Below are 27,331 nucleotides of genomic sequence, written 5' to 3' on the forward strand. Positions count from 1 at the left end.
GAACCAATGAAATATGGATGAACAAAATTACGCTGTGGACCCGCTACATTGATGATTTGTTCATCTTGTGGCGGGGACCACAGAGTGAGGCAGAAGAGTACATCAAATGCTTGAATGTAAATCAGCTAAACCTCAGCTTTACTAGTAACATAAGTAAAAAAGAAGTCTTTTATCTAGACTTAAGAATCTATGTGGAAGACAATACTATCCAAACAGCCCTATATCGAAAACCCACGGCGGGAAATACCATCCTGCATGCGGGGAGCTGCCATCCACGAAGTGTGGTCAACAATATCCCACTGGGAGAGTTGCTTCGAATGAAGCGGAACTGCTCCACAAATATGGAATATGAAAAAGCAAGAAGTGAATCAAGAGAAAGGTTCAAACAGAGAGGGTATTGTAATGGGGTTTTAGACCAAGCTGAGGCCAAAAGCAATGCAATAGGAAGGAATGAATTACTAATTGACAAGCCAAAGACTGGAGACTCGAAACTGAGATTAATCACCAACTTCTCAGAGAAATCTACAGAGATGTTTCAAATCCTTAAGAAAAATTGGAACATTCTAAAATCAAATGATGTCGTGGGAAATGCACTATCAGATTACCCACTAGTGACATATAGGAAAGGAAACTCTCTTAAAGATCATTTGGTCAACAGCCATTATGAATGCAAAAAGAAAAAGAAGCCACCAGTTGTAGGATTCTACCCTTGCATGAATTGCAAGGCGTGTAAGAATTCACATAAAGTCAAAGACTACCAAATACCAGGAAAAACTAGTAGAACGGTGATATCCAAATTGCTAAATTGCAATTCGGAGTTCACTGTGTACTGCTTGATGTGCCCATGCGGGCAAAAGTATGTGGGAAGTACCACGAAACAAACAAAATTGAGAGTCTTGGAGCATATGAGAGCTATCACTACAAAGGACCAGAGCTATCCTGTTGCGCGACATTTTGAGCTAATGCCTAAAAGCAACAGTAATTTACTCACCTTCTTTGTCCTATATCAATTGGTAAAAACAGAACGAGGGGGAGACTGGGTTAAAAAACTCCGAACCCTAGAGTCTAGGTTTATCATAATGCTGCAGACTAAGACCCTAGGGGTCCTGAACAATGAAGAAGAGATGTGGGCACACATAGGATAGATTCTGACAGTATCAATGACGCTGCATTATCTATACCCTTTCTGTTTACCCCTCCAGCTGAACTTCCTCACCTAAGTCTGAATTAAAGTAATATTGCACTCTACCCAAAATAACATCCAGTATAGCCCATTCAGGGCAATATTAGTACGGGCAGAATGCTAACCAATGGCACAACAAACCCAGGCCAACAAGGCAACATGAGTTATGAAATCAGAATAACAAAAGTGTAATTGCAAAAGAATAGTGTAATGAAATATAGTCTTAGTATGATAAATGTCACAGATGTATTGTGCAATAATAATTGATTATAGATGAAGATACTGATACTCAGTGTTATTTTGATCATTGAAAGATGGCTGCCACAATGAATGAATTGTATAGACTGTGCCGTTTTTTATTTCTTTTAATGCACGTGACTGAATGTCACAATGAAACTTTATTTAAATGCACATTTAATGTAAAGCAGGTTTACACTGACAAAGGCAGAAACGCCGAAATGCGTTTGTTAAACCCCTTTTTGAAAACTGCAATGTTATGAATAAATATGGCATGTGAACTGCGCCAAATAGCTTGAGTGCTCTTTATTGGAAAACGGTCCGAGGATAGGGACCGAGTGTTTTGGATAGTAACATTCACTCCACCGTGCGGTAAGAGGCACCCGTGGTGAAGTGGAGCAGCGGTTGGTGGAAGAGAGTCAAGGAATATATGTATATATATTCTCCAACTATCCCCCGCCAGGGGAACAAACGGGTCGCACACCCAATTTCAGTTCACAAATCTTTTTATTTTAAATTACTATATATGTGTATATATAATGTATACATATATATATATGTATACATGTATATGTATATATATATATATATATATATATATAAGGAAAACATGTATATATATATAAAATATTTTTAATTTATATTCCGGGGTCCCCGCACATGAGCGGGCATATTCAGTGCTTATGACTTTGAGGACACCCCTAGAAGAAAACTAGGATTACAGGTAAGTAACATATCCTTCTGTGAAGCTGTATGGAAGAAAGCTTCTCAAATAAGAATGCTGATGCTTGAATATTTGAGCAATCCATTTGTAAATATCCCTCTGCATACCACCAACTGCTACATCTGTGTTCTTACTCCTCTTTTTCTTGATACAAACAGATCCTACCTCCTTCAGAGTTTGTCAGAGGAGGGATCCACTGAGAACAGGCCATCTGAAGAGAAGCTGCAGGGATATGCTGCCGTTTTGGCTATTGGGTCCGGTCGATGCAAGACAAATACTCTAGGTGAATATCATGAAACACTTTCTTGTGGTTGCATTTTGGTTTTCTTTGCTTTTGGAAAATATTCTGATAGCAAACTATGATTCATCACACGTAGGAAACAATCCAGAGCTAAGATTTTCTTGACTTCACTATGTTAATAGGTTGGTATCCTGTTTGTTTAAAATTGGATTTTAAATGTCACATGTAAAATTACCAGTAGGAAGCTGTGCAGCCCACTCAATGCATACAGTACATTACCATGCACTTTTTCCTGAAGCATACTAGATTATTTTAAGAGCGGCATTGTTAATCATCACCTGGCATATACCTAATATGCATATCTTCATATACCGAGTAGCAATACATCATACTATGGTTATGTTCCGCTTCCATTCATAAATCATGAGGCATGGTCCAAATTGATGTTTGCAATTTCTTCTAAACTAACCCACAGTGATGCTCCTTTCATTAAGTCCTGTAGCTGTTATATAAGTTATAGATTTTTCTTTTCGAAAGAACATGGTCAATAGCCCCAAATTCCATGTGATATTGATGAAAAGGGCAGGAACAGATTATATAAATCTAACATTTTATTATAATAGAACAAGTCTTTAATCCAGTCTTTAATCTTTGGAGAAAGACCTCTGCTCAGACATATTGCCACCATTCTTTTTGTAGCAGCATTGCATAGGCCACAATCATACTCGTCCCTGATGGACGCGTACTAGCACCCCCAGCCTTTGTGAGATGTTGTGCTGCATCCTCTTTGTTGAAGAAAACAGTCTTCTACTTCTGAGTACATTTTCAGTAGATTTCTAGTATCCACATGAAGCATTAAATGCAGACAACATTCGGAGTCTCTGGTAAAAATGTTCCACAGAGCTCCCCCGGCTACATAGTTCTTATACAGTCTCAGTGGAATACATATGATGATTACACAGTCAATCAGTGGCATCATCGTTCAATTTGTGACCTCCAGTTACCTAATATTTATTTGCCTCCGCTGAGCTGAAGGCTTTGAATTTTGATTCAAGTTGTTTTTGACCTAGGTATAACAATAAATGACAAGCTACGTTGGCTACCAGTTCGTAAATTGGCTATCTTTAAGTTAATGTGCAACATGCATGGAGTACTTCATGGTAACGCTCTCCTAGGCTATTGGTAAATTAAGTCAACTTTCACAGACCCACTCGGAATCTCAGATCAGCCACTAAGACCTTGATATTCTGTAAAAGAATTAAGAAATCACGGATGGGCAGATGCTCCTTTAATTTCTTAACCGCTACTCAATGGAATAGACTTCTAGGGATCTAGGCACAGTGTTTGATTTGCTGATTTTTAGAAAAAAATTGAAGACCTAGCTATATTCACTTTAGTACTAATAACCAGGAACCAGTTATTGACTCCGACTAGTGCTGGATATTCCTCTGGAGGCGAGTTGTGCGCTTACAAATCCCATATACAAATAGTGTATGGTTATGTTATGTTATGTTATGTTATTCGGAATTTATCAAGCGCACGGTCACCCAGAGGTTTCATGGCGCTGGTATTCAGCGACATAGGTTCCTTTGGAAATGTTTGTATAATTTCCCCACATAACTCAGTAGCCTAAAATATAGGAATGTTTCTAACAGAGTGGTGCCACCCATATTTGTAAAAGTGTTGATTATACTTAAACAGTCCTTTAGGGAAGAGGCCCCCCTACATCCAAGCCTTAATCAACATTACAGTGCCTGCAACTTGGGTTCTGTTGTCAAGGTGAGTAAGGGGTGGTCTCTCAAGGTAATTTTGGTACCTATAGCCTTGACAATATGGCTCATGCTGCGGATTTGCTGGTGCTCACGTTGTACATTCTGTAGGGTATCACTAGCAGTCCTAGGCCTGCAAATGCAAAGCCAACTCTGCTCAAAGGGCAAGAATATGCCAGATTGTCTTCCACTACTATATATGGCATAAGCTTTTGGGGTAAAAAAAGACAAGCATGGCATGTACTTCCTGCATGACATAGTTGAGTCAGGTTTCCCAAATTCCCTTCATTGTACGGAAGTGTATATGCCTCATTTAAAATTAAGAATCCCTCCTGCACATGCCAATGTACTCAATACTAGTTTTAAGTTCTCTGAAAAAACTTCGGTCCACTAATACAGTAATATTTAGAAAAAATGCAACAATTTAGGCTATACTGTCGTACGAACTGTTAGGCCAGCAAGTGAGAAGAGCAAATCTCTGCATTGTCTAACCTTTATTCAAGTCAAAGATAGCTTTATTCGGTATTTGTTAAAAGACCATAAAAGCACAGTTAAAAAGAATTTTGCGGGAAGAGAACATTTCATCCACAATTACAGAAAGACAATATTATACATGTAGGAACATTAAAAAAGGAGCATTAAAAAATCATCATTAAAAAAGAGAAAAGTGGGGGAAATCCTGAATGGTTAAAAGTACAATTTGATCAGGTAGTGTACGATATACAGTACAGTCGTACAGTCAATTATGTCATCGAGCCTCTACATCTTACTACATATTTCAGATATTTGACAGCTGCAACCATAGTAAGTTCGTCTTGTAGCATATATAATTTGATCAGAGCTGGTTTGCATTGTCTCAATCCCCACATCTTTAGGACGGGCAACAAATACCTCTCTCTGCCCCACTCATAGTATTTACAAAAAAAGATGCTGTGGATGTTTGACTGCAAGGAAGAATCGTCACATGGACAATTTGTTAGTGTGGTAGACCAGTCATTCGGGGCGGGAAATGATATCAGCCTATAAAAACAATCAGTTCTCATCCTAGTTAGTAGCATTCTGGGGTAGCTGGCGAGAACCGGGGCCAGGTATGGATGTAAACCTGGACCATGTAGAATGCGACGATGAGAGATGATCGTAGACTTATTTCCATCTAAGTACCACCGCCTGTCTTCTAACAGCTCAAGGCAAGTTTCTTTTATAATTTTTTTCGATATTGATGCGCATGAGCTCGGAGTTCCATAAAGTTCTGGGTGGCCAATGGAATTTAGAAATTTTTTAACATAACATAGCCAAGTAAAATTCCTCGCCGCTGAATGGTTCATACAATCTTGGATCACTTCCCTACTAAAAGCTGTGTCCTTAGAGGACCATATCTTATGCCACAACATAACTGGACTTATCTTAATTAAATCTGTGATATGAATCCGATCTAATTCTTTGTGGCATATAGTTGTAGAGACTGATCTTGGAACAGCTAACAGATACCTAAAGAAGGCATTTTCCGCTATTTGAATCTGTGTGCAATCGGCCGTCCCCCAAATACCAGCTCCATAGGTCGCAGTGGAAACACATTTGGCTGCATAGATCTTAAGCAGGATGTCAATGGGTTTACCACCCAATCTCTTTGCAAATTGTTTTACTGCGCCAATGGTACGGGAGAAGGCCAAATTGCGTGTGGCTGTAGCTGTGGACCAGTTTCCTCTATTATTAAAAGTAATACCTAAATATGAAAAGGTTTTGGTCAAGCCTATCTTTGTCTGATTAACGAAAGTTTTGCAGTCTATTTTGGAGGTGTTTTTTGAGGTACAGCACATGGTAAAAGTTTTTCTCACGTTAATCTTTAAACCTCTAGATCCCATGAAAGATGCAAAGCCAGTAAGTGCCTTTTGAAGGCCCACCTGAGTTCGCGACATTATAACGGCGTCGTCGGCATACAACAATATAGGTACCGACGAGCCGTTTATCTTGGGATAATCAACTTCCAAATTAATCAAAAAGTCTGCCACTTCGTTAATATACAAATTAAAAAGAAAAGGTGCAAGGATGCAGCCCTGTCGAACGCCCTTTTCTACGGGGAACTTCTTGGTGCGTTCTCCGTTTTTTCCATGTCGAACCGTTGCACCTGCACCTCTGTAAAGTTCTTTTATAAAATTCAGCACAGAACGGTCTATCCCGATTTTGGTCAGGGTAGACCATAATACTTTATGATTCAGGCAGTGAAAAGCCGAACTTAAATCGACGAATGTCATATATAGGTTCCCCTTTTTGACCACCATGTATTTGCTAATTATTAGGGTTAAATTAAGTCCCTGCTCTACTGTGCCTAGCCCCCTCTTAAATCCATATTGGAATTTAGACAAGACCCCTTCAGTATTGGCCCAGGATTGTAATTTAGTGAGTAGAACTCTCCCTGCCACTTTCATCAGAGAGTCGAGCAGGGAGATTGGCTTGTAACATTTGGGGTCCTGTCTATCTCCTTTTTTATAGATGGGGATTACAATGGCTTCCTGCCAAGTGACTGGAAAGCCTATTTGGGTATAGGCGTTCAACACGTTGGTGAGAAGCCGGGACCATAATTCTATATTCTCTTTAAATAAGTCAATAGGGATTCCGTCCGGCCCTGGGGCTTTGGAATTTGCACTCTCTCGGATGGCCTGCTCAACCTCAGGTGGGGAAAAAGATATGTTCAATGGGAAGGTATCTGTAGTGTGCAGTACTTCGGGCTGCGGGGCAATGGTGATGTGCGGGAATATCGCACAGGAATTTGGTGTTGGTAATTCTTCATTTTTAGGTCTCGCCTGTCGATGCGCATGCGCATCGAGCTTGCGAGCCTATTGCGGCTTAAACAAGCTTTAACTAAGAAGCAAGGAATCGTGGCGATTCCTTGCAGTGCCCGTGACTTTTAAGCTCAATGCGCATGTGCATTGAGCTTAAAAGCGCGTGCACATGCCCCCAGCCGCCTGGATGTCTTTTCCCTCAGCCGCACTCCTCCCACACCCCCGCTCTGCCCCCTCCCCTGTCTGCCGTGTCGCATTTCTTCAGGGCACTTTCTCCACGGCCGCCAGGCCACATCAAAGGCTTCCCCAGCACTGCCCCACCCATCAATCACCATCCCACTGCCACCCCCCTCCCTCTCCATATGGTGCGCTCTGCCTCAGGCCTCTCTAACTCGGCCCCCTCCTCTGCCCGTCGTGTCGCATTTCTCCTCCCCCCTCCCCTTCTCTTCCTTACCTCCGTCTTGTTTATTTTAAACATTTGCACGACTTCAGTGTTTGCCTTCCTCTCGTCGCAATTTGTTTTGAACAGTAATTGCCGATGAAGTGCCTCAAATCAAGTTTGCTTTTCTCGTGTTTTTTTTTATCACGTCTTTCCGCATCTCAGCTTGCTGCCCCCTCCCCACTCTCTCTCCCAGCACACCCCCCCTCAAGCCCCCTCCCCTGCCCGCCGTGTCGCATTTCTTTTCTCTTTGCCGCTCTCCCTGCTCTGCCCCCTGTACCCGCCCCCTCCCCACTCTCTCTCCCAGCACACCTCCCCCTCCAGCCCCCTCCCCTGCCCGCCGTGTCGCATTTCTTTTCTCCTCTCCTCATGTTTACAACATGGTATGTTTCCCCTATCAGTGCTGGGGGGGCTAGGGTGGCACACCTGTGTCCCAAGTGTTCTCTGTCGGGAGCCTGCATGTTTCTCCCCACTCGGTGGCATGCACGGACTGCACGGATGCACCCAGCTCGCCTGCCTGCAGTGTGAGTGGAGGCCATTAATAATCCCGGGGCGTGCACCCATTGCACTCAGCGATGACTTCATTCCCAGGGCCACCCGGTCGATGGCAGATGCACGCACTGCATTTCAATGCGCACCACTGGAAGGCAGCCCTCGAGCATGAGCACACCCCGACCTGACCGCATGCAGACGCCAAACCCAACTACCCCCAAAGCAGAGAATGCACTCCCAATATCCACCGGCCACTTTTCCTTCTTACGTTATTATGCATACAACGGCGCATGTTCTGAATGTAGGTTTGCAGGATTGTTTCTGAGGCATGGTTAGCAGTGCATTATTTGTTGGAAATGTTGTGGCGGTTTCTGTCTGGTAACTTTGCATCCAACAACTTACTAATGCAATAGGTCTTGCATTTGCGAGAGTTAAACCTATTGGTATTGTAATTGACAATGCCTTTTATTTACGTTTTAAAAACCAACACAAATAAAAGGCAGTGCCATTTACAATGCCAATGGCTCAAACTCTAACAACTGCGAGACCTATTGGCTATGCCAATGCTTGTTGTATAATGCCGTGAAATGGCTGACCCAGAGGTCCTCAGCTATTGCTACCTCCAGGGAATCGGTCTTTCTCTCCTCGAAGAACGGGGCATTAACTTCTCTCCAAAAAGAGATATTGTCCCGAAGAGCGCTAGCCTTAATTAGCGCCTCCCATGCATGATTTTTAAGTTCGTTTTTCCTGTTTTGAAGTGCCTGTTTGTAGTCCTGCCTAGCTAGTCTAACAAGCTTAATATCTTTCGTGAGGGTCTTTACGGCCTGTAAAAGAGCTTTATGGGCTCTCGTGCAGGCAGAATTGAACCAGCCGATTGATCTAGCCGTTTTGACGTCTTTTCGTTTTCTAGTCAGTTTGTCATTGATAGTAACGACTATCTTATCATAGGCCGCTCTGGTCTCGTGGGGGTTGGGATGTTGTTCCATACACGTCATAAAGTGCTTACGTTCTTTCATAATTAATTCCTTTAAAAAGTTCTTCGGGTCGACCGTGGCCCATTTGATGGCATAGCCATTTCTTCTGGATAGGGAAATTGAATGGCGGTATAATTTTTCGGACAAGCTTGATGCGTGGCTGTCTGACATGCCCACATCAAGACTGATGCTGATTGGGAAGTGGTCACTCATTACTAGATCTTCTGTTTTGTAACCCTATACGGAACCATATTTGTTGTTGGACATCAACATAAAATCTATGATGGTGCCTGCCCCTCGACCATGAAAGGTTGGTTGAAAATCGACCGCAGGCTCGCAAAGTTAGTTTGCGAAGCCTAGGTCCCAATCATGCATTAATTGATTTAAGATGTTACCAAGAATGGTATGTTCGAAGTGCGTATTCGGTTCCCCTTTTAGATTTGTTATTCCACAATTGTCAGAGCCACTATGTATACATAGATGACAATTGAAGTCTCCCACTATAAAGATACTTTCAGCCTCCCCCATTCCTCTCTTTAAGATGTAAATTAGGTCCTCTATGAGTACTTTAGCTTCTTCTTTCGAGGTGTTATTATATAAATTGATCAGAAGAAGGCTCAGCCCTTTCCCTTTAACAGAAAAACCCTGCAAGGTTTTGCACTTCCTGTTGAAAACCTCCTCATTTTCGATTCTCTTCACAGTCACATTTGCCAGGTTTGAGACGTATGTACAGAGGCCTCCAGAACCCCTGCCTCGGTTACCCTGAATAGACGGCGTGAAAAAAGTGCTATAGCCCTCTATATGGGACTCCTCCTGATCCCAGCACTCCTGGAGGCATATAAAGTCAAATTTATCGGCGAAGGATAAGAAAGTTTGATCCTTCGATTTCTTGGAGAGACCCGCAATGTTCCACGATGTTAAGGCCACGCTGTCTCTCCTCACTAGCTGGGTTAGGTCTTTTTCCCGTAAGTGAGAGCATACGCTGTTAGCTATACATTGCCCTGTCTTAACGGGGGTTCCTATGTTTAAATCCTCGTGGGGAGAGATGTTAAGTTCCTCATTGGAAACGTTCGCATTGGGCGCCTCCCAAGTGGCGCCCGGGGTTAGTCCATATAGAGAAAGTGATGCCAATAGTGATAGTGATGCTGCTGGCCAATGGGGGGCAGGGTTAGTATTTATCAGAGTTGGGCTGGAGAAACCGGGAGGGTGTGTATTATTACACAAATTGAGATCCCTCTCTGGAGTTGGAAAGATAGGGGAAGTTCTATGATCCTGTTTTTCCCCGATCGGATACCCTAGTGGTCAGTCTACCATATCTAGACAGTCATATCTATTTCTTGTTGGAAAACCCCTCCAGCCTTCCCAATTGGGCTGTTCCCTTCTAGGAGGCCAGGACCGAGCTTCCCAGTCTCTTGTCCTGTTCCTGTTGCTATTCCAATGGCCTACTTGGGACCATGACCAATCAGGACCCTCTTCCCAGCTTGGTGGTTCTCCGTGATCAAAGGTGTTTGATGGTGGGTAAAAAAAGGAGAGACGGTGGGCATCGATCGCTCCCTTTTTTGCCAGAGTTGGCCACGAGCAAATATAATCAACCGTGGCGGGATCATCACAGCTGACTATAACACAGTCGCCCTGTAAGCTTTTTCTTAATTCACCAACCCACGGAACTCTACGTACCGAGGAAATACGGCCAAAGTTCGGTGGTTGGAGGGGTCTATTAATACTCCGCCACTGCAGTACCTTATTTCTAAGGGACCAGGTAGGCTCATCTGTGTTTTCTGACAGCTCTGGGACCCCAGTAAGGATGACAGTATATGGCGTTGCCTCGGGTGGAAGGTGTGTTGGGCGTCTGGGCCTCGCTCCTTTCCTGCCATCGCCCATTGGCTGCGGGACCAGCCCTTTGGAAGAAATAAGTGGTGTAGCTTTCAATTTAACTGACTGAGTAGGACCCTTAGTAGATCCAGGAGTGGCCTCGGAAGTTTCTTGTGTTGTTTTGGACTTCACCTGCCCAGGTCCTAGGCTGACTTGGGTAGTATTTTTTAATGTTTTCTGCTCTGGTTGCGCATTTGCGACTTTTCCGACTTGTATTGGATTCACCCAGGTGTCAGATTGGGCTAGTTTCGGTGGTGTGCTGATGACTTTAGATTTCGCCCCCCCTGCGTTAGATGAGCCTAATGTTTTCTGAGTGAAAGGTGGTGTGTTAAGCTTCGCTAGTTGTTTTTCAATATTCATTAGGCTTCGTTCTACTGGCTGTAAATAGCGTTTAAGTAGCTCCCCTACACTGTTTAATAGTTGGATATTGGAAGCACAGATGTTACATGTGCCCACAGCCGCCCCTGTGTTGTTTGAGTTCTCGGGCATTGCTGATATATTAGTCAGAGGGGTATTGCTAGTGTTTGGGGGACACAGGATAGACTGGTTTGAGGCCAGTGTATGAGTATTAGGGGGAAAAAGGGTTTTTACGGGTAAGGGTTAGACTTGTTTTTCTTTTCCCGTTTCGCTATGGCACCCTCTCTCCTCCCCATGTCGTTTTTACCCGGGGGTTCAGCATCGGTTAAACATTTTTGTAAATCAGGTTTTTTTTCTAGATCATCCGTAGTATCCGAGTCGAGGGACAGCTGGGTAGCAGAGAGATCCACCGTGTTAGGAACGGTATGGATCACAGCTGTGGTTTCGGGTGGCAACAACAAGGGGGTTTTTGGACCTGACTGGGCCGGCGTCAGGGCAGAAGCGAGAAGGCCCATAGAAGACCTTCTCGCTGTTGCCAGCTCATGAGATACCCTACGCTCCAACATGATTATACTCTGGTCTATCACCTCATTAGTTTTTGTAATAAACAGATCTATTGGGCCTGTTATCTGGGCGGTGCTCTGCGCTGTTTTACTTCTGGACCCTCTAGTCATGGCTAAACACACAGATGATGTCAAAAGCAAGTATGCTGTCACAAGATAACAGGATAGGAAAAATTTCACTCTATCGTGCAGCAGAGAGAGATCTTGGATGAAAAACAAATAACGTGGCCCAGTCCAGTCTTACCGGTCTATAACTGGCTAAAACGGGCCCGCCCTTTGCCCGGGCTTCGCCCGGCGTCCCGCGAGATGGGGCTGGTGTCGTTTTTAAGCGCCTCCTGGCGCTTGCATGTGACGCGGAACACCGCAAGGGCTTCTGAGAGGAGTAGTCCACCCCTCGCCGGTCTCCTCTCGGCGGACCCGCTCTAGGTGAAAAAATTAGCGGGCAGGCAGCGGGAGACAGGCGGGCGGGTCCGCAGTGGTCACAGAGGGGCAGCAGAAAGTACGTGGTCAAAGAAGACTGCAGGCAGCAACAAGGCTAGAAATGTTCCCCCACTCGATGGGGCTGGTGTCGCTTTTAAGCGCCTCCTGGCGCTTGTATGTGACGCGGAACACCGCAGGGGCTTCAGGGAGGAGTAGTCCGCCCCTCGCCGGTCTCCTCTCGGCGGCCCCGCTCTAGGTGAAAAATTGAGCGGGCAGGCAGCGGGAGACAGGCGGGCGGGTCCGCGGTGGTCACAGAGGGGCAGCAGAAAGTACGTGGTCAAAGAAGACTGCAGGCAGCAACAAGGCAAGAAATGTTCCCCCACTCGATGGGGCTGGTGTCGTTTTTAAGCGCCTCGTGGCGCTTGCATGTGACGCGGAACACCGCAAGGGCTTCTGGGAGGAGTAGTCCGCCCCTCGCCGGTCTCCTCTCGGCGGCCCCGCTCTAGGTGAAAAAATGAGCGGGCAGGCAGCGAGAGACAGGCGGGCGGGTCCGCGGTGGTCACAGAGGGGCAGCAGAAAGTACGTGGTCAAAGAAGACTGCAGGCAGCAACAAGGCAAGAAATGTTCCCCTAACCTTTATTTTACAGTGCCTTTCATTACTGTACCATAGTTTCCACACATAATGGTCTGTGTATTCCGCTGTATCGTCACATCTTATTGGGTATTCCTATGCATGCTGGACAGTGGCTCTTGACTGAATTTATAATCAACTGTGAGTTCTAAACAAGCTCTATATGTCACAAATCCCCTAATGACTAGTTAAATTAACTACTGGATTATTTTTTTATCACAAACTGACATGTCCACAAATAGTGCTATAAGAAATCTGCCCATTATAAGTGTAATCATTCTCTGGATATGGTATTTTCTTAGCAAATTTGCTAACAGATCAATAGCCATGTCAAACAAAGGCAAAAGGGATTAAGTCCTTACACACAGCTCTCTCAGTTGAAATAGAGCACCATTCAGTTAAATATGTGTATTGGGAAGTTTGTATAGCAGTTTAACCCAGGCCATATACTCATGCACCCTATCTATGTTTTCCAAAACATGGAAAATGTAGATCTTCAATATTAGCGCTTTCACATATTCACATGCTTGAAACATTTACTATCAGGATGGGGTCCCCAATAAACCTAAATAACAGTACAAAGTGTTAAAATAGCCATACGCCTTCACAACAGTGTTTGTTTAGTAGCACATCCGCCTCATTTGAAACAATGCAAAACTTCATCCATTGAGGTTGAAGTGCTGAGCTCTCCTCCTCCCTCAGAAGCGACCTTAGCTCAGATTTCTGCTGCATTAATGAAGGAGCATGTTCCCGAGAAGAGCTCTTATCTAACCTGTGTTTGACTTTAACGGCTACCGCGTTTTCCCGCTGTGCGCTGGAATTTCAAAAATGCACGGTTTGTGACAAAGCCAGCTCGTCATCCGCGTAGCGCAGGTAACGCCCATGACGAGCTGGCTTTGTCATCCGCATCGAAGGGGTTAAAATAGTTGCTTTGTGACCTATACTTAATTCTCCTTGGACTTCAGTCACTGCGACTTCGAAAGAAAAGTGTCTTCAAGCCCTGTTCTGGCTGTGACCAAAAGATTTACACTAATGATCCTCATGACCAATGTATCTGCTGTCTTTATCCTGCATACAAACCATCCATGCGTGACATTTGTAACACATTTACCTATAAAGCATTATTAGAATGGGAGAGGAGGTTAGCACTTTGTTTGATGGGAATCACAAAGCCACCTTCCAATGTGGATGGCCCATCCTGTAGTGACTGTGAAAAAGTGCCCCACCAGGCACTTCCACAAAGGTGGTGCACAAATGGCTGAGTTGAAACTGACTAAAGAGCTCCTGCAGCACTTTTCTCCACCAGAAAAAAAATGGGTTCTCCTCAGAGAAACTTTCAATAAATGGCAAAGGTCATCTGCCACTATGAATTTAAAACATTTAAAACCAGCTTTCAAGAAGCCCTGTCAGACTTTCTCATCATTGACAACACACTCTTCCTCGTCATCTAAGAAGATTCCGCCGATGTAGATGATAGCACCTTTAATGGCAAAATCCTCATCTATGTTGACAACCCAGTCGATGAGCAGACCCTTGTTGATTTTGACAACAAGATTGACTGGCAGACCCTCGTCGGTGATGACGCCACATTTATCAACCTCTTTGACAGCTAAGACTGTCTCCAACGTTGAAGGCAGTGCCCCTCTTGTTGATGACCACCTCAATGACGACACCGTTAAAGTTGGAAATGCAGACTTATCCAGTATTGGGGTATCTTTCATAGATTCACATGCCTGAATCATTCCCCGTCGCCGAGGCGGGAGTCCCACGGTAATATTATATACAAAAGCAGTGCCTTAGTAAGAAACTTTAGTAGGCTTACAAGACAATAGGCCCAAAGCTTAGTAGCCTATCTACCTCATTGTATGAAAAGAATTCAAAAATAGTTCCAACCAATCAGCTTCCAGCACCCTCTAGAACCTTCCCAGCAGAGGCAGTTCTCCTCAGATTTTCACCGCACATCGTGTGGAAGGTAGTCTCTCTGAGTGCCTACTCAGTTTCTTCTATATTTTCTTCAGGATGCCTGAAAAGAAAGCTCTCTTCAAAGCTTGCAGGACCTGTGATAAGAAAAGGGTCCATGTAGATGATCAGCACAAGGACTGAATCTACTGTCTACATCCTAACCATATTGTTAAGGATTGTAGGATTTGTCGTACCTCCCTGCCAAAACTATCAGAGACAGAGAGGCAAGTGTACTTTTATGGCTAAAATCATCTTCAACAGATGAGGATGACAGAGCCTCTACTTCTAGCAAAAGAGCCAGGTCCCGAGACAGTTCTTCATCAGAGGGGAGGAAACATCACAAATCCTCTCATAGAGCTTCGGACCAGGCAAAGAGGTCTTCTTCTCCTCTTTCTGAAACTTCTAGACCTTCATCTACAAGAACAGTGAGTAAAACCCAGGTCAAGACTCTTTCTCTGGTGTCTGCTCACACAGTTTCTGTGACCTCTTCTACTTCAAGTTCTACATCTACGGTCTCTACTAAGGCTATTACCTCACCTATTGTGTCTTCGAAAATCTCTGCTCCAAAGAAATCTTCTGTGACTAAAGAATCCTCTTCCTAAAGTACTTCATCTAAGTCGCCGTCGACAACATAATCGACGACTGTTCCATCGTCGACGAAAGCCCTGTCGACGTCGAAGACCTTGTCGCCGAACAGCCCGTCGACATCTAAGACCTAGTCGAAGAAGAGCCCGTCGACGGCAGCCCCGTCGACGAAGAGCCCGTCTACGGCAGCCCCGTCGACTAAGAACACGTCGACGACAGCACCGTCTACGACCGCACCGTCGACGACCGCACCGTCGTCGACGAGCCCGTCAACGCCGAGCACGTCGACAAAGATTCCATCTACGACGTCATCATCTGCAGCCCAGTTGTCTGTAATGCCTTTGGTGAAGGCGCCCCTGTCGACGACTAAGAACCCCGTAACGACGAAAAGCCCACCGATGAGAGGTTGGTCAACGATTCCTCAAGTTTCTCAGACGTCACCGGTTACATTCACTCACTTTCAATTGAAAACGTACCATAGGCAAGAATATACCAATATATCTCTATTATTACCATCACATATTTTGGAGACATATGTGGAAGATGAGGAATCTGATGAAGATGACGAGGAGGAAGGAGGTCCTTTTGGGATTGCACGCCATCCCTCAGAGTTGCAAATAAAATGCCAAGAGGAGGATGAAGAAGAAGACTATCAAGAACTTTTTTATCAAGAAGACTTGTCTGCACCTTATCATAGACCGTCTCATAAGGCTCCACGTTCGGGAGAAACAAGTAATCTTTCCCCTTCTCTGATCCAAGATCTGCAGGCCATGTTGGCTGATTATCGGCAAAGATTTCCTCCTGAACCGACTACTCCAATCCTACCACCCATACCGGCGGCTACACCAGCACCACAACCACCGGTAGAAGATCCTCTTTCACCAAGACAGCCTTCTGGAGCTTTATCACAAGGGGATCAGGATACTTCGTCCTCTGATGATGATGACAGAGCGGAAGGTGAATTACCCAATGACAATGCGACTGGGGATCCTTGGGATGAATACATTATTCCCTTGCCTTCGCCTCCTATGCCTCAGCCCTCCGATTCTCCACCTGAGGATATTGGTGGCTTTCACAACATCATGCAACAGGCTGCAACGCGATTCGAACAGCCGGTCACTGACGAACAATCGGAGTGTTTTTTACATGACTTCATAGAAGGTTATAAAAAAATCACCAGAGCAATACCAATCATAGACTTCATTTGGGGTGAAGGACTTTAAAATAATGAAGACACCTGCCTTAATACCCGCGGTACTTCCACGGATTGAGAAAAAATATCGAGCACTGCCAGAAACTCCATCTTGCCTTGTAGGGCATCCACGGCTGGATTCAGTAATTTCACAGGCTGCACAGCAGAGGTCAAAGAATCCGGCCACCCCAATCTCCACTCCACCCGATAAGGAAGGCAGATGATTGGATGTGATAGGCAAGACATTTTCCACCAATGCTGCATCTTCCATTAAAGCAGCAAACTCTCTGGCGATTTTAGCATGTTACGACCGACCGATGTGGTCAGAGTTTTTAGACATCATACCTGAAGATCGCCAGCAGGAAGCATAGAAAATACTGCTCGAAGGGGAACGAGGGGCATCGGAAATTGACTGCGCCGTAGACATTGAGAATACCAATTTTTGGCAGCTAGCTGGGGCTGCTGTGCTCAGACACCAGGAATGGCTCAAAGCAACCTCTTTTAGACCAGACAAAATACTGGATATGGCTTACGATGGCGACTCACTATTTGGTAAACATATAGATGATGCCTTGCTGACTATCAAGACTGACACGGACACTGCTAAATCACTGGGTATCCTGCAGTATAATAGAGGATCTTTCCGGGGATCAAGAGGTAGTGTTTTTTCCTCTAGAGGAAATTATCACAATCAACAAAACAGGCAATACCAATCTCAATATAAACAGCCTTATTACCAGTCCTCTTACATACAATAGTCTTCAAGCAATTTCCTCGTCAGGGCGGACGACGACGGTCGAACAAACAGGGCGGTGACTCAAATAGAAAACAATGAGCTCAGCCGGACGCCAGTCAAACCTTCTCCCTGTAGGAGAGTAGAGTCTGCTTCCTATGGTCACCCCCACTTTTTGCTTCTCGGGTTTTCGACTTAGATGTGGCTGTGGGCCTGCTAATCAGACCCACAGCCCAGATGCACTCTCTCTAAATTCACACAATGTACTCTAGGTACATCCACAATTGGGAATTGGTACACCTTGTCAGAAGTGTACCCTAGGTACTCAGGGCATAGGTGTAACCAAGGCCTACCGGGGGCTGCAGCATGTAGTATGCCACCCCTGGCTGGCCACTCAAATAGACACAACTGGCTGATCACTCAGCTGGGGCGAGGTCGTAAAATCACCCCTTGCTTAGGTATAGTATTCCTAGATCTACTTACATATAGACACATAGTAACCTATAAGTCACTCTTATGGCAGGCCTTAACAATCCTGGAGGCAGAGTGCTTGGTTGTGTGAGATGTGCTCAGCATGAGCTGAGCCTGTCTGCAGCTTTCGGAACCATGTCCTTATAGCTGTTCTATGATATTGCCATACCATATACTCTTAAGTGCATTATGAACCTCGCGGTTAAATGCTAACTCTGGTTTGGCTTTATCAAAACATGTCGTGTAAGGTGTCATACGCTTTGGAATACTACCTCCTCGCCAATTCTGGCGACAGGGGTAGCATTCCACCCTTCTAGAGGGAGAAGACATGTTGCTGACTATCCCGGTTAAAGTTAACCAGAGCCCCAGCGTCTCAAAATGGACGCTGCTGCCGCAGACACAAGTCTGACCTCCTGCTGCTGGGAGTCCTTCCAGTCACGGAGGTTTGGACAATAGGTTTCCTGCTTGGAGAGGTGCGAGTACCACCCCAGACACGACTTTGTGTATTGGGACAGGGAGGGCTGAATAGATTGAGACACTGCCTGGGGCACACTAGGTGCTCCATGCATACCCCAGTTCAAACCGGTTGCTGGGGCACTATAGCCCCAGCTCTGGCGCGAAACTGGACAAAGGAAAGGGGGTGTAACCACCCCCCTTCCTGGTCCCACCCATAGGAGGGACCTAGACAGTAATCCAGCCCCTTTTAGTTGTATAAAAGTATGAGCTGAGTCCTAGGACTTTAGATTAATCCTGAATCGAAACTTGACACGAAACTCTGGACCTTCGACATTCTGCTGAAGCTGAAGACTGAAGAATCTCCCTTGTGGCCAAGGAGTGACCACCCTGGGCAACCAGGCACCATCCAGCAAATCAACGGCTTTCTTTGTTGACGCTCCCGCCGGGACCCGAGCACAGAGCCTGACAAGACCCAGACTTCCAGACCTCTCTGACCCTCTCTTCACGTCTGCAGCATAGCTGAGATCCGTGGAGGCAACGAGACACGTGGGACCGGACATCTTGAAAAGTCTGCAACTTGCTAACTGTGAAGCTCCTGAGGTATCCTCGAAGCTGTGCACTGGGGATTGAGAAGCCCCGAATCCGAGCTCCACCTGCACCGAAGATCAGCCCTCCACACTCCACGAGTTCTGCGTGGGGCCCTTCTTCTTGTGTTCTGCTCGACGCGTTGTCCGGTTGCTGGCCCGTTGGCTAGTAGCCTCTGTGACGACAATCCTTTTGAACCAACTCGCTGGTCTGGTTGCTCCAGACTGGCCCTTGCATCCCTGCAAAGGTGAGGCACCTCAGACCTTGCTGGTCTGCACCAGAAGCCTTCTTTGAATCCTGCGTGGGTTGTCTTTGCCATGGCTTGTTGACTCCAATCCGGCAGTCGACCCCTCCATCTGCGAGAACCTTCGTGGGACAGCTTGCCTCCAGCACCTGGTCGTCCTCGACGCCTCCTGGTCCGCGTGGCTGAAGAGACAAGCTTCAAGACAGCACCTGATTGCTCCTCAACGTCGTCTGGTGCCATCCTGGTTCCACCCAATCACTGGCTAGTGACCCAGACTCTGTCCCCTCTGCTTTCAGGTCCTGTTCATCCTCGATCCACCCTTGGATCTACCCGGACATCTTCCTCCTGGTCGCCTGCAGCATCTTTCTTCACAGGCTCCATAGGCTTCAATGGCGAAATCCGACACATCTTCACACCTATGCACCCGCCATCCGTGGGTGAGGTAACGTGAGTATTTCGGTGCTCCTAAAGGTATTGACTATCCAAGTGTCTAGGTTTTTAGTTGTTTCCTCCTGGCTAAACCGGAAGTTTCCTAAATCCTTCTTTATCTAACTTCTAAGTTCCCATTGACTTTACATTGACTCCCGCGTGTGTGTAACGACACTGCACGCGCCGCCTCTGGGCCTCCTACTTCTAAACTAAGGTTCAGATAGTGTAGCCCCAGCGATTCCCTAGGCCCTGGCTTTTCCTTTTCTCGTGACGTGGTACTTATACCACTTTCTTAATATATGGTTTGCTTCGTCCCTAGGGCCTAACTGTAAATTGTGCAACTTAACGTATCCTGATTAAGTAACTTATGTGCTTTGGCCTCTGATCTCATAAAGAGGTCAGAGGAGTGTGTTAGTAAATAAATACATATATATTTTATATATATCCTGTGTGGTGTCCTTTCATTTGATATTCAAGGGGTTACATATGGTAAAACAGCTGGCTTTACACACCCTCAAGAGTCTTTTAGCCTAAGACTGTTCTGTCCACGCTACCACTAGGATAGCTGGTCTATAAGGTTGACTTACTACCATCACCATGAGGGTTGTTTTGACTGGTGCAAGGTGATCACTAGAATAGTGATCATCATATACCAGGCCACTTTCTCACAGTGGCGGCGTCAGATGGCATCGTCGGTGAGACCAGGGTCGCGGTGCAAAGTGAATGTGGTGCTCGTCGTAGTGCTGGCAGGTCGCGGTGCAAGCAGCGGTGTCATCATTGCTGAAGCACTGTCTTCAGCTGAATGGAGTCGAAGGTGCCGGTAGGTCAAGGCTGCGGTGCAGGATGAGGGCGGTGCGTTGCGTAATTTTACGAGCGGTGCCCTCGAACCACGGTGCAAGCAGCGGCGTAGATTTCGGCGTGGAGCGTCGTTTGGGATACCAAGGCATCGTTGTGAAGCGAGGCGGTGCAGAGTGTGATTCCCATAGGTCTTGGTGTGAGCAGTGGCTCAGTAGCGGCACCAGCAGGCATCGTCGGTAAGACCAGGGGTTGCGTTGCGGCTGTGCCCTCTGCGGTGCCTTCAGGACACGGAGTCAGCAGCGGCATGGTAGACTTTGCCGGGTTGCTTTTCTTCTGTTGCAGCACAAAACACACATTCCCCAGTGCTGAGGGCTGAAGAGCTTTAAGTCTTTGCTGTTCCTGAGACTTCTTGAACAGGGGGCAAGCTCTACCTCAAGCCCTTGGAGAAACTCACAAAGTAGATTGCAGAAAGTTCAGTTCAGTCCTTTCACTGGCCAAGACAGAAGCAGCCACTACAGGCCAATACAGCAAGGCACACAGCAAAGTGGTAGTTCCTCCTCACAGCTTCTCCGGCTCTTCTTCTTGGCAGTCTTTTTGGTCCAAAAGTGTTCTAAAGGTCAGGGGTCTGGGCCTCAGTATTTATATCCCAAAATACTTTGATCTCTTAGGCAGAGTGTGTCTGTGCCCAGCCAGAACCAGTTCTGCCTTCTCTGGTGTGACTTCCTGGCAGGAGTTGGAGACGGCATGGTCAGAGGCAGACCAGGCCTTTGAGGCGCAAGGAAATCTCCCCCCCCCCAATTGCAGCCCAGGTCTATTCAGTCCTTTCCTGACCCACCTAGACTATGTGGAGTCACTCCTGCTCCCCATCCTTCTGTCCTCCAAAACCCAGACAGGCAATCCACATTCCAGCAGAGGCACACGGGATGACTGAGCAAGAAAATACCTACTTTCTGTAGTAGGGGATCTCTGTGTATAGTCATAATCGAGTGAATAGTCCCGCCCATGTGCGTGACCCCGGCAATCAAAAATAATCTCTTAAGTTGTCAGAAAATTGCAGAACTGCAAAGACACTTACGAGAAAATTTAAAGACAAATAATGCAGCCTATATCCACAGGCTACACTGTCCAGTACTTCAACTAGAAATTCCACCAAAAATCCACAAACAGCAAAGCCTGTCCAGATTTCCCTTGTTTTTACTGCAAAACCCCTCAGAAATGATAGAGAGGAAGGCCTGGACAGACAAGCCCCATAGGCTGCCATTATGTGGCTTAAATAGGATACTGTGCCTTTAAGAGAACCTTCCAGAACCTTCTCTCAGTATCCCAGAATGCATAGCAGGTCCAACTTACTTTCAGTTCTTTTTTCCGGCTCCTGCTTACAGGACCCTGTGCATTGAGCTCTCCCCTTTTCAAGGGTTTATTGGAGTTTTTTGACACTTTTTGGTTTTAAAAGTGTTCTGCTTTGATTCTTGGTGTTTCCTGTTCACTTCTGTGTGTTTGTTCAGGCTTTTAGGGATCTAAAATGCCTGCCTTATTCGACAAGTGCCCAGCATGTGGAAGGAAGAAGGCCAAGACTGATCCACACGACGTCTGCATTATTTGCCTCCCTGATGAGCATGTCCCTGAAGATTGTGACATCTGCCAGGCCTTTTCAACAAGGACCCTGAGGGAAAGACTGAAGATTAGGCTCCAAGGCCTGGAGGAGAGGCGTCTGCAGGTGGGTCTTGGCAGGCTGGGAAGGCTCCCTCTGCCCCTGCTGAGGCCTCTGGGGGGCTCCCCAGAGGCAGGAAGACCAGCAAAAGATCCCGGTCTCCGTCGACGTCGATAGCATCGACGACGACGTCGAGAGGGATGACGACGGTGTGTTCCCCTTCTTCCCGGGGCTCCGGGTCGAGACAGCGTGGGAAATCGACGTCAAGAGGCCTGGCCAGGCCGCCGTCGGAGTCGTCGCCGTCGGAGTCGTCGCCGTCATCGTCGTCGTCGACGTCGAGGCATCGCCGTCGACGAAGACACCGGCGCTCGCCGGCGAAGCGACACTGCCGGTCGCCGTCGACAAGTTCGACGTCGAGGGGGCCCTCGGCGTCGAGGACAGTGAGGAAGCGGTCTTCGAGAAAAAAGTCGACGCTCGCCGTCGAGGTCTGGCCGCTCGTCGTCGAGGTGGCGACGATCGGCGTCGAGGAAGAAACGCTCGACGTCGAGGAGGCGGCGTTCGACGCCAGAGCCAAGAGATACCCGTTCCACGCATGGGAAACGCTCGACGTCGAGCAGGAAGAGATCAGCGTCACCTGGGGTCTCAACCTCTTCTAAGAGGCACAAGAAGGATTCTGGCGTCAAAAGTCACGCCGGATCTGGTGGCGGACGTCGGAGGCGTCGCTCACGCTCGGGAGGGTCTGGCTCACAGGCCCCTTCCTCGAAGAAGTCATCGGGCACGAGGTACTCGGTGGTCTATACGCCACCAAGGCCTGTGACCCCTCCTCCTCCTCTACCGAAGGAGGTCCTCCGGCTAAGCCTCCTCTCCCCTCCCTGCCTCCGCCGTCTACTGAGGGGCGGCCTCTGCCGCCAGTTCCTCCTCATAGGCCTCCGAGGTCAGTGTCCCTGCCTCTGCTTCCGACACCTCCTAAGGGTACGCCTACCCCGAAGCCCCAGGACAAGCCACGGATGACGCCTCCACGGAAACCGGTGGAGCGCCCACGTGCTTGGAGGTCACACTCCCGCTCCGGGCGAAGGGAACGTTCGCGTCATAGATCTTCAACGCGATCTAGACGGCGCCACCGGAGACACAGGTCTCGTTCACGGACCAGGTCGTCTGGGACCAGGGACTACTCCCCGACCTTGTCAGATTTGCCGGACACGTGGGTCTCACCGGTCGACGATCTGGTGTCCTTCCAGGACGTGCTGTTACGGGGTGCAGTGAAACTGGGCATTACTTTGACAGTGCCCACTCCGAAGACCTCGGTCATCTTTGAGACGCTCCATCAGAAGCACTTGTCTCGGCCGTTACTGCCACTGGTGCCGGGCCTGGAAGAACCGGCCCTGGATCTTTTCCTTACTCCTGCGGTGACTAAGGCGGCGCCTTCCAGACTGCAGAAGAAGTACCGGGCTCCTGACTCGGACCCGGCCTTTCTGAGGCTGGAGCCCCCTCCAGACTCGGTGATTGTGACGGCGGCGCGCAAACATGCCACCACGCCTTCCTCCACAGTTCCGCCAGACAAGGAATCTAGGTGGTTGGATTCCTCTGGGAGACGAGTTTGTGGGACTTCGGCGACCTCAATGAAGGCGGCTAGTGCCACGGCCTTGCTGGGTCGGTATGACAGAGCCCTCTGGGAATCTCTTCAACAATTTGTGGAACTTCTTCCGCGGGACAAGCGGGAAGACTTCCAGGAGGTGCTTAACGAAGGGATGTTGGTGGCGAATCAGGTCATCAGCGCTGCAGCCGACTCCTCTCTTCTGGCGGCGCATGGTTTCTGCCACGGAATAAACCAGCGACGACATGCCTGGCTCCGCCTTACGTCTCTGAAACCGGACGCTCAGCAGAGGGTTGCCAATCTGCCATTCTCTGGCGAAACCCTGTTCGGGAAGCACGCTGACGACAAAATGGCCCGCATGAAGGCGGAAGCTGAGACGCTCACAGCGGTGGGTTTGGAGAAGGCCAAGGAGACCAAGAAGACGTACCGTCCGTTCCAACGCCGGTTCGGTGGTCAAGGTAGAGGGCGTGGACAGTCTTCTGGACAACAGCAGCAACAACAACAGCAGCAGTTCAGAAGACCATTCCAGAAACGCCAGAGGGGCAGAGGCAGCCATCAGTCGGCACCAGCGACTAAGGGCCAGGCCGGGTCTAGGCCCTGAGCACTTACTTCCCCGTCAACTGTTACGCGCTCCGGTGGGGGGAAGCATTCAATCTTTTCTGGCAGAGTGGAGAAAAATTACTCAGGACAAGTGGGTGCTGAATATTGTTTGCAATGGATACAGGCTTTGGTTCACCAGCCCTCCTCCATCGATCCCTCCGGTCGGCTCGCAGTATCAGCTGCGCGAGCTCCAGGCGGAGGCCGATATCCTGTTAAGGAAAAGGGCGATCGAAGTCGTACCTCTGTCTCAAAGGGGAAGAGGTCTGTACTCCCGATTCTTTCTGGTTCGCAAAAAGGACAAGAACGAGTTCAGGCCCATTCTGGATTTGCGACAAGCAAACAAGTGGATTCGCAGAGAAAAGTTTCGCATGCTGTCGTTGCATCAGATTTATCCTCCGCTGCAACGGGGAGACTGGCTGTGTGCCATCGACCTCCAGGATGCTTACTTCCATGTGCCCATTGCACACAAACACAGGAAGTTCCTGCGGTTCCAAGTCGGCGCCAATCACTATCAATACACAGTACTGCCATTCGGACTGAAGTCTGCGCCGAGAACTTTCTCAAAGTGCATGGCGGTGGTAGCAGCACACCTAAGGAAGAACAAGGTGTTTATCTACCCTTACCTGGACGACTGGTTGATCAAGGCCTCCTCCTTCGCGGAAGCGCAAGCACACTTCCAGAAGACGTGCGTTCTCTTGAACAAGCTGGGGTTGCACATCAACATGTCCAAGTCGGTTCCGACTCCAGTCCAGTGCATTCAGTACTTGGGAGCCTCCATAGATACGCTGTCAGCAAGCGTGTCTCCTTCGGAGGAGCGACGATTATCACTACTTCGGAAGGCTCGGGCTCTCATGTCCGATCCATCCACGACAGTGAGGACGGTGTCTTCTCTGCTGGGATCGATGGCCTCCTGTATCTTCCTGACGCCACATGCACGGCTGCACATGAGACCGTTGCAAGAGTGCTTGGAGGATCAGTGGGATCAGAGGAGAGGATCTTGGGACGACAAGATACGCCTAACTCTGCATGCTCTTCAGTCTCTGAAGTGGTGGTGTTCAGCGGAGAATCTCCTCAGAGGGGTTCCCTTCCACAAGTACATTCCCACTCAGGTTATCGTGACGGATGCTTCTCTCCAGGGCTGGGGAGCGCATTCAGGAGACCTACAGATTCAAGGGACGTGGTCTCCGGCGGAGTCCACGTACCACATCAATTTCCTGGAACTCAGAGCTGTTCACTTGGCCCTGAAGGCCTTTCACCCGTCCTTCCAGACCGACTCTCTCCTTGTGCAGACGGACAATACAACCACAATGTATTACCTCAACAAGCAGGGAGGATCGAGGTCACGCACCCTGTCGCAGGAGGCGCAGGCGATCTGGCGCTGGCTTCTGGCTCGAGGACGGACGATAACGGCTACCCATCTGCCAGGTGTGCAGAATGTTCAGGCAGACGCGCTGAGCAGACTGATTCAGGAAAACCACGAATGGGTCTTAAACGACGAAGTACTAGGAGAAGTCTTCGCAAGGTGGGGGACTCCAGATGTAGATCTGTTCGCCACCGCCGAAAACAGCAAATGCCGAGGCTTTGCCTCCAGGTACTACCAACCGGGGACGCTGGGGAACGCGTTATGGATCGACTGGTCGAACAGCTTTCTGTACGCTTTTCCACCCATTCCCCTGATTCCGACGGTTCTCATCAAGCTGTCCCAGTCCGGGGCGCGGATGATATTGATTGCCCCGGAATGGCCCAGACAGTGGTGGTTCACGGACCTGCTTCACCGGTCTCTCCTTCCTCACATTCGGCTGCCGTGCAGGCCGGACCTTCTCACGAAGTTCGGGGGGCTGATGTTGCACCCCAACCTCTCGTCTTTGAGTTTGGCAGCATGGCTCCTGAGTTAGTGCAATATGGTCATCTGAATCTCCCTGGAGATTGTATGGACATACTGAAGGAGTCTAAGAGACCTTCCACTAGGACTTCCTATGCTTACAAGTGGAAGAGATTTTGTATCTGGTGCAAGTCTAAGAACTATGATCCGACGACTTGTAAGGAAGATGTCATCCTTCCTTATCTTCTACAGTTGGCGCAGTCTGGCCTTAATGTCCATTCTATTAAGGTTCATCTTGCTGCTTTGACTGCCTACAGGAAATGCCCTTCGCAGACTTCCTTCTTCCAGATCCCTGTGATCAAAGATTTTTTGGAAGGCTTGAAGAAAGTGTTCCCTCCTGTCAGGCTTCCTTCGCCTTCATGGGAATTAAATGTGGTGCTGTCCAGGTTGATGAAGGAGCCTTTTGAACCTATTCATAAGGCTTCGTTGCAGCACCTGTCCTGGAAGGCGGCGTTCCTCGTGGCCATTACATCGGCCCGCAGGGTTAGTGAAATTCAGGCGTTGTGTTGCCAAGAACCTTATACTGTATTGCATGCTGCTAAGGTTGTTATGCGTACTCACCCTAAATTTCTTCCCGAGGTTATTTCTGATTTTCATGTCAACCAGACCATAACTTTGCCTACGTTTTTTCAGAATCCTTCATCTCCAGCGGAAAGGTCGTTGCATTCCCTGGATGTTAGGAGGGTTTTGAAGTTTTATCTGGATAAGACCAAAGATATTCGTAGGTCTGACCAATTGTTTATCAATTATGGATCTGTCAGGACGGGTCTTGCGACCTCTAAGCAGTCTATCTCTAGGTGGATTGTGTCCTGCATACAGCTATGTTACCAAAAAGCTAATAAGACCTTAGGAGGTAAGCCTAAGGCTCATTCCACCAGGGGCAAAGCTGCCACGACAGCTTTGCTTCGTAATGTTCCGATTGCAGATGTAGGAAGGTAGATCCCTGACTATGGTTGCCCCCAACTTTTTGCCTGGTGTTTTGCTGGTTTTCTGACTTAGTTGGCCTGGGGCCCTGCTATTCAGGACCCCAGGCCTACTGCTCTCTCTGTAAAATGGATTCCATGTACCCTAGTGTGAGAAGTTGGCCTGATATGCAGTGCTCACTATTCTAGTGATCACTATGTATCAGTCCAAACAACCCTTATTGATGATTGGTTGTAAGTCAACCTTATAGACCAGCTATCCTAGTAGCATGGATACGAGCAGTCTAAGGCTAAGACTCTAGAGGGCGTGTTAAGCCAGCTGTTTTACCATCACATTACCCCTTGAACACCCAGTGAAAGGACACCACACATGTTGTTATGAAAATAAACAGTGTATTTATTTATAACAAGACTACCCTGGCTCTTTATGAGACAGGGAGCTAAGCACACAACAAAACTCTTATAAAAATACTTCAAGTCGCACAATTTACACAAATGCCCGAGGGGCACGAAAAACCATATACTACAAAAGTGGAATGCGAAT

The 27,331-nt window shown here is 47.6% G+C and overlaps 1 protein-coding gene across 11 annotated transcripts in view; it reads left to right on the forward strand.

Annotated features, from left to right (window-relative positions):
• UBR4 (ubiquitin protein ligase E3 component n-recognin 4) overlaps positions 1–27,331 on the forward strand; it is a 2,329,353-nt gene that overhangs the window by 743,624 nt on the left and 1,558,398 nt on the right. For all 11 annotated transcript variants that reach the window (XM_078642504.1, XM_078642505.1, XM_078642507.1 and 8 more), the window contains exon 26: positions 2,303–2,427. In XM_078642504.1, coding sequence (XP_078498630.1) covers positions 2,303–2,427 — 125 coding nt within the window. The remainder of the gene's footprint in view (positions 1–2,302; positions 2,428–27,331) is intronic.

The sequence above is a fragment of the Lissotriton helveticus genome, chromosome 5_1, assembly GCF_964261635.1.
Source record: "Lissotriton helveticus chromosome 5_1, aLisHel1.1, whole genome shotgun sequence".
In the NCBI taxonomy this organism is placed as follows: domain Eukaryota; kingdom Metazoa; phylum Chordata; class Amphibia; order Caudata; family Salamandridae; genus Lissotriton; species Lissotriton helveticus.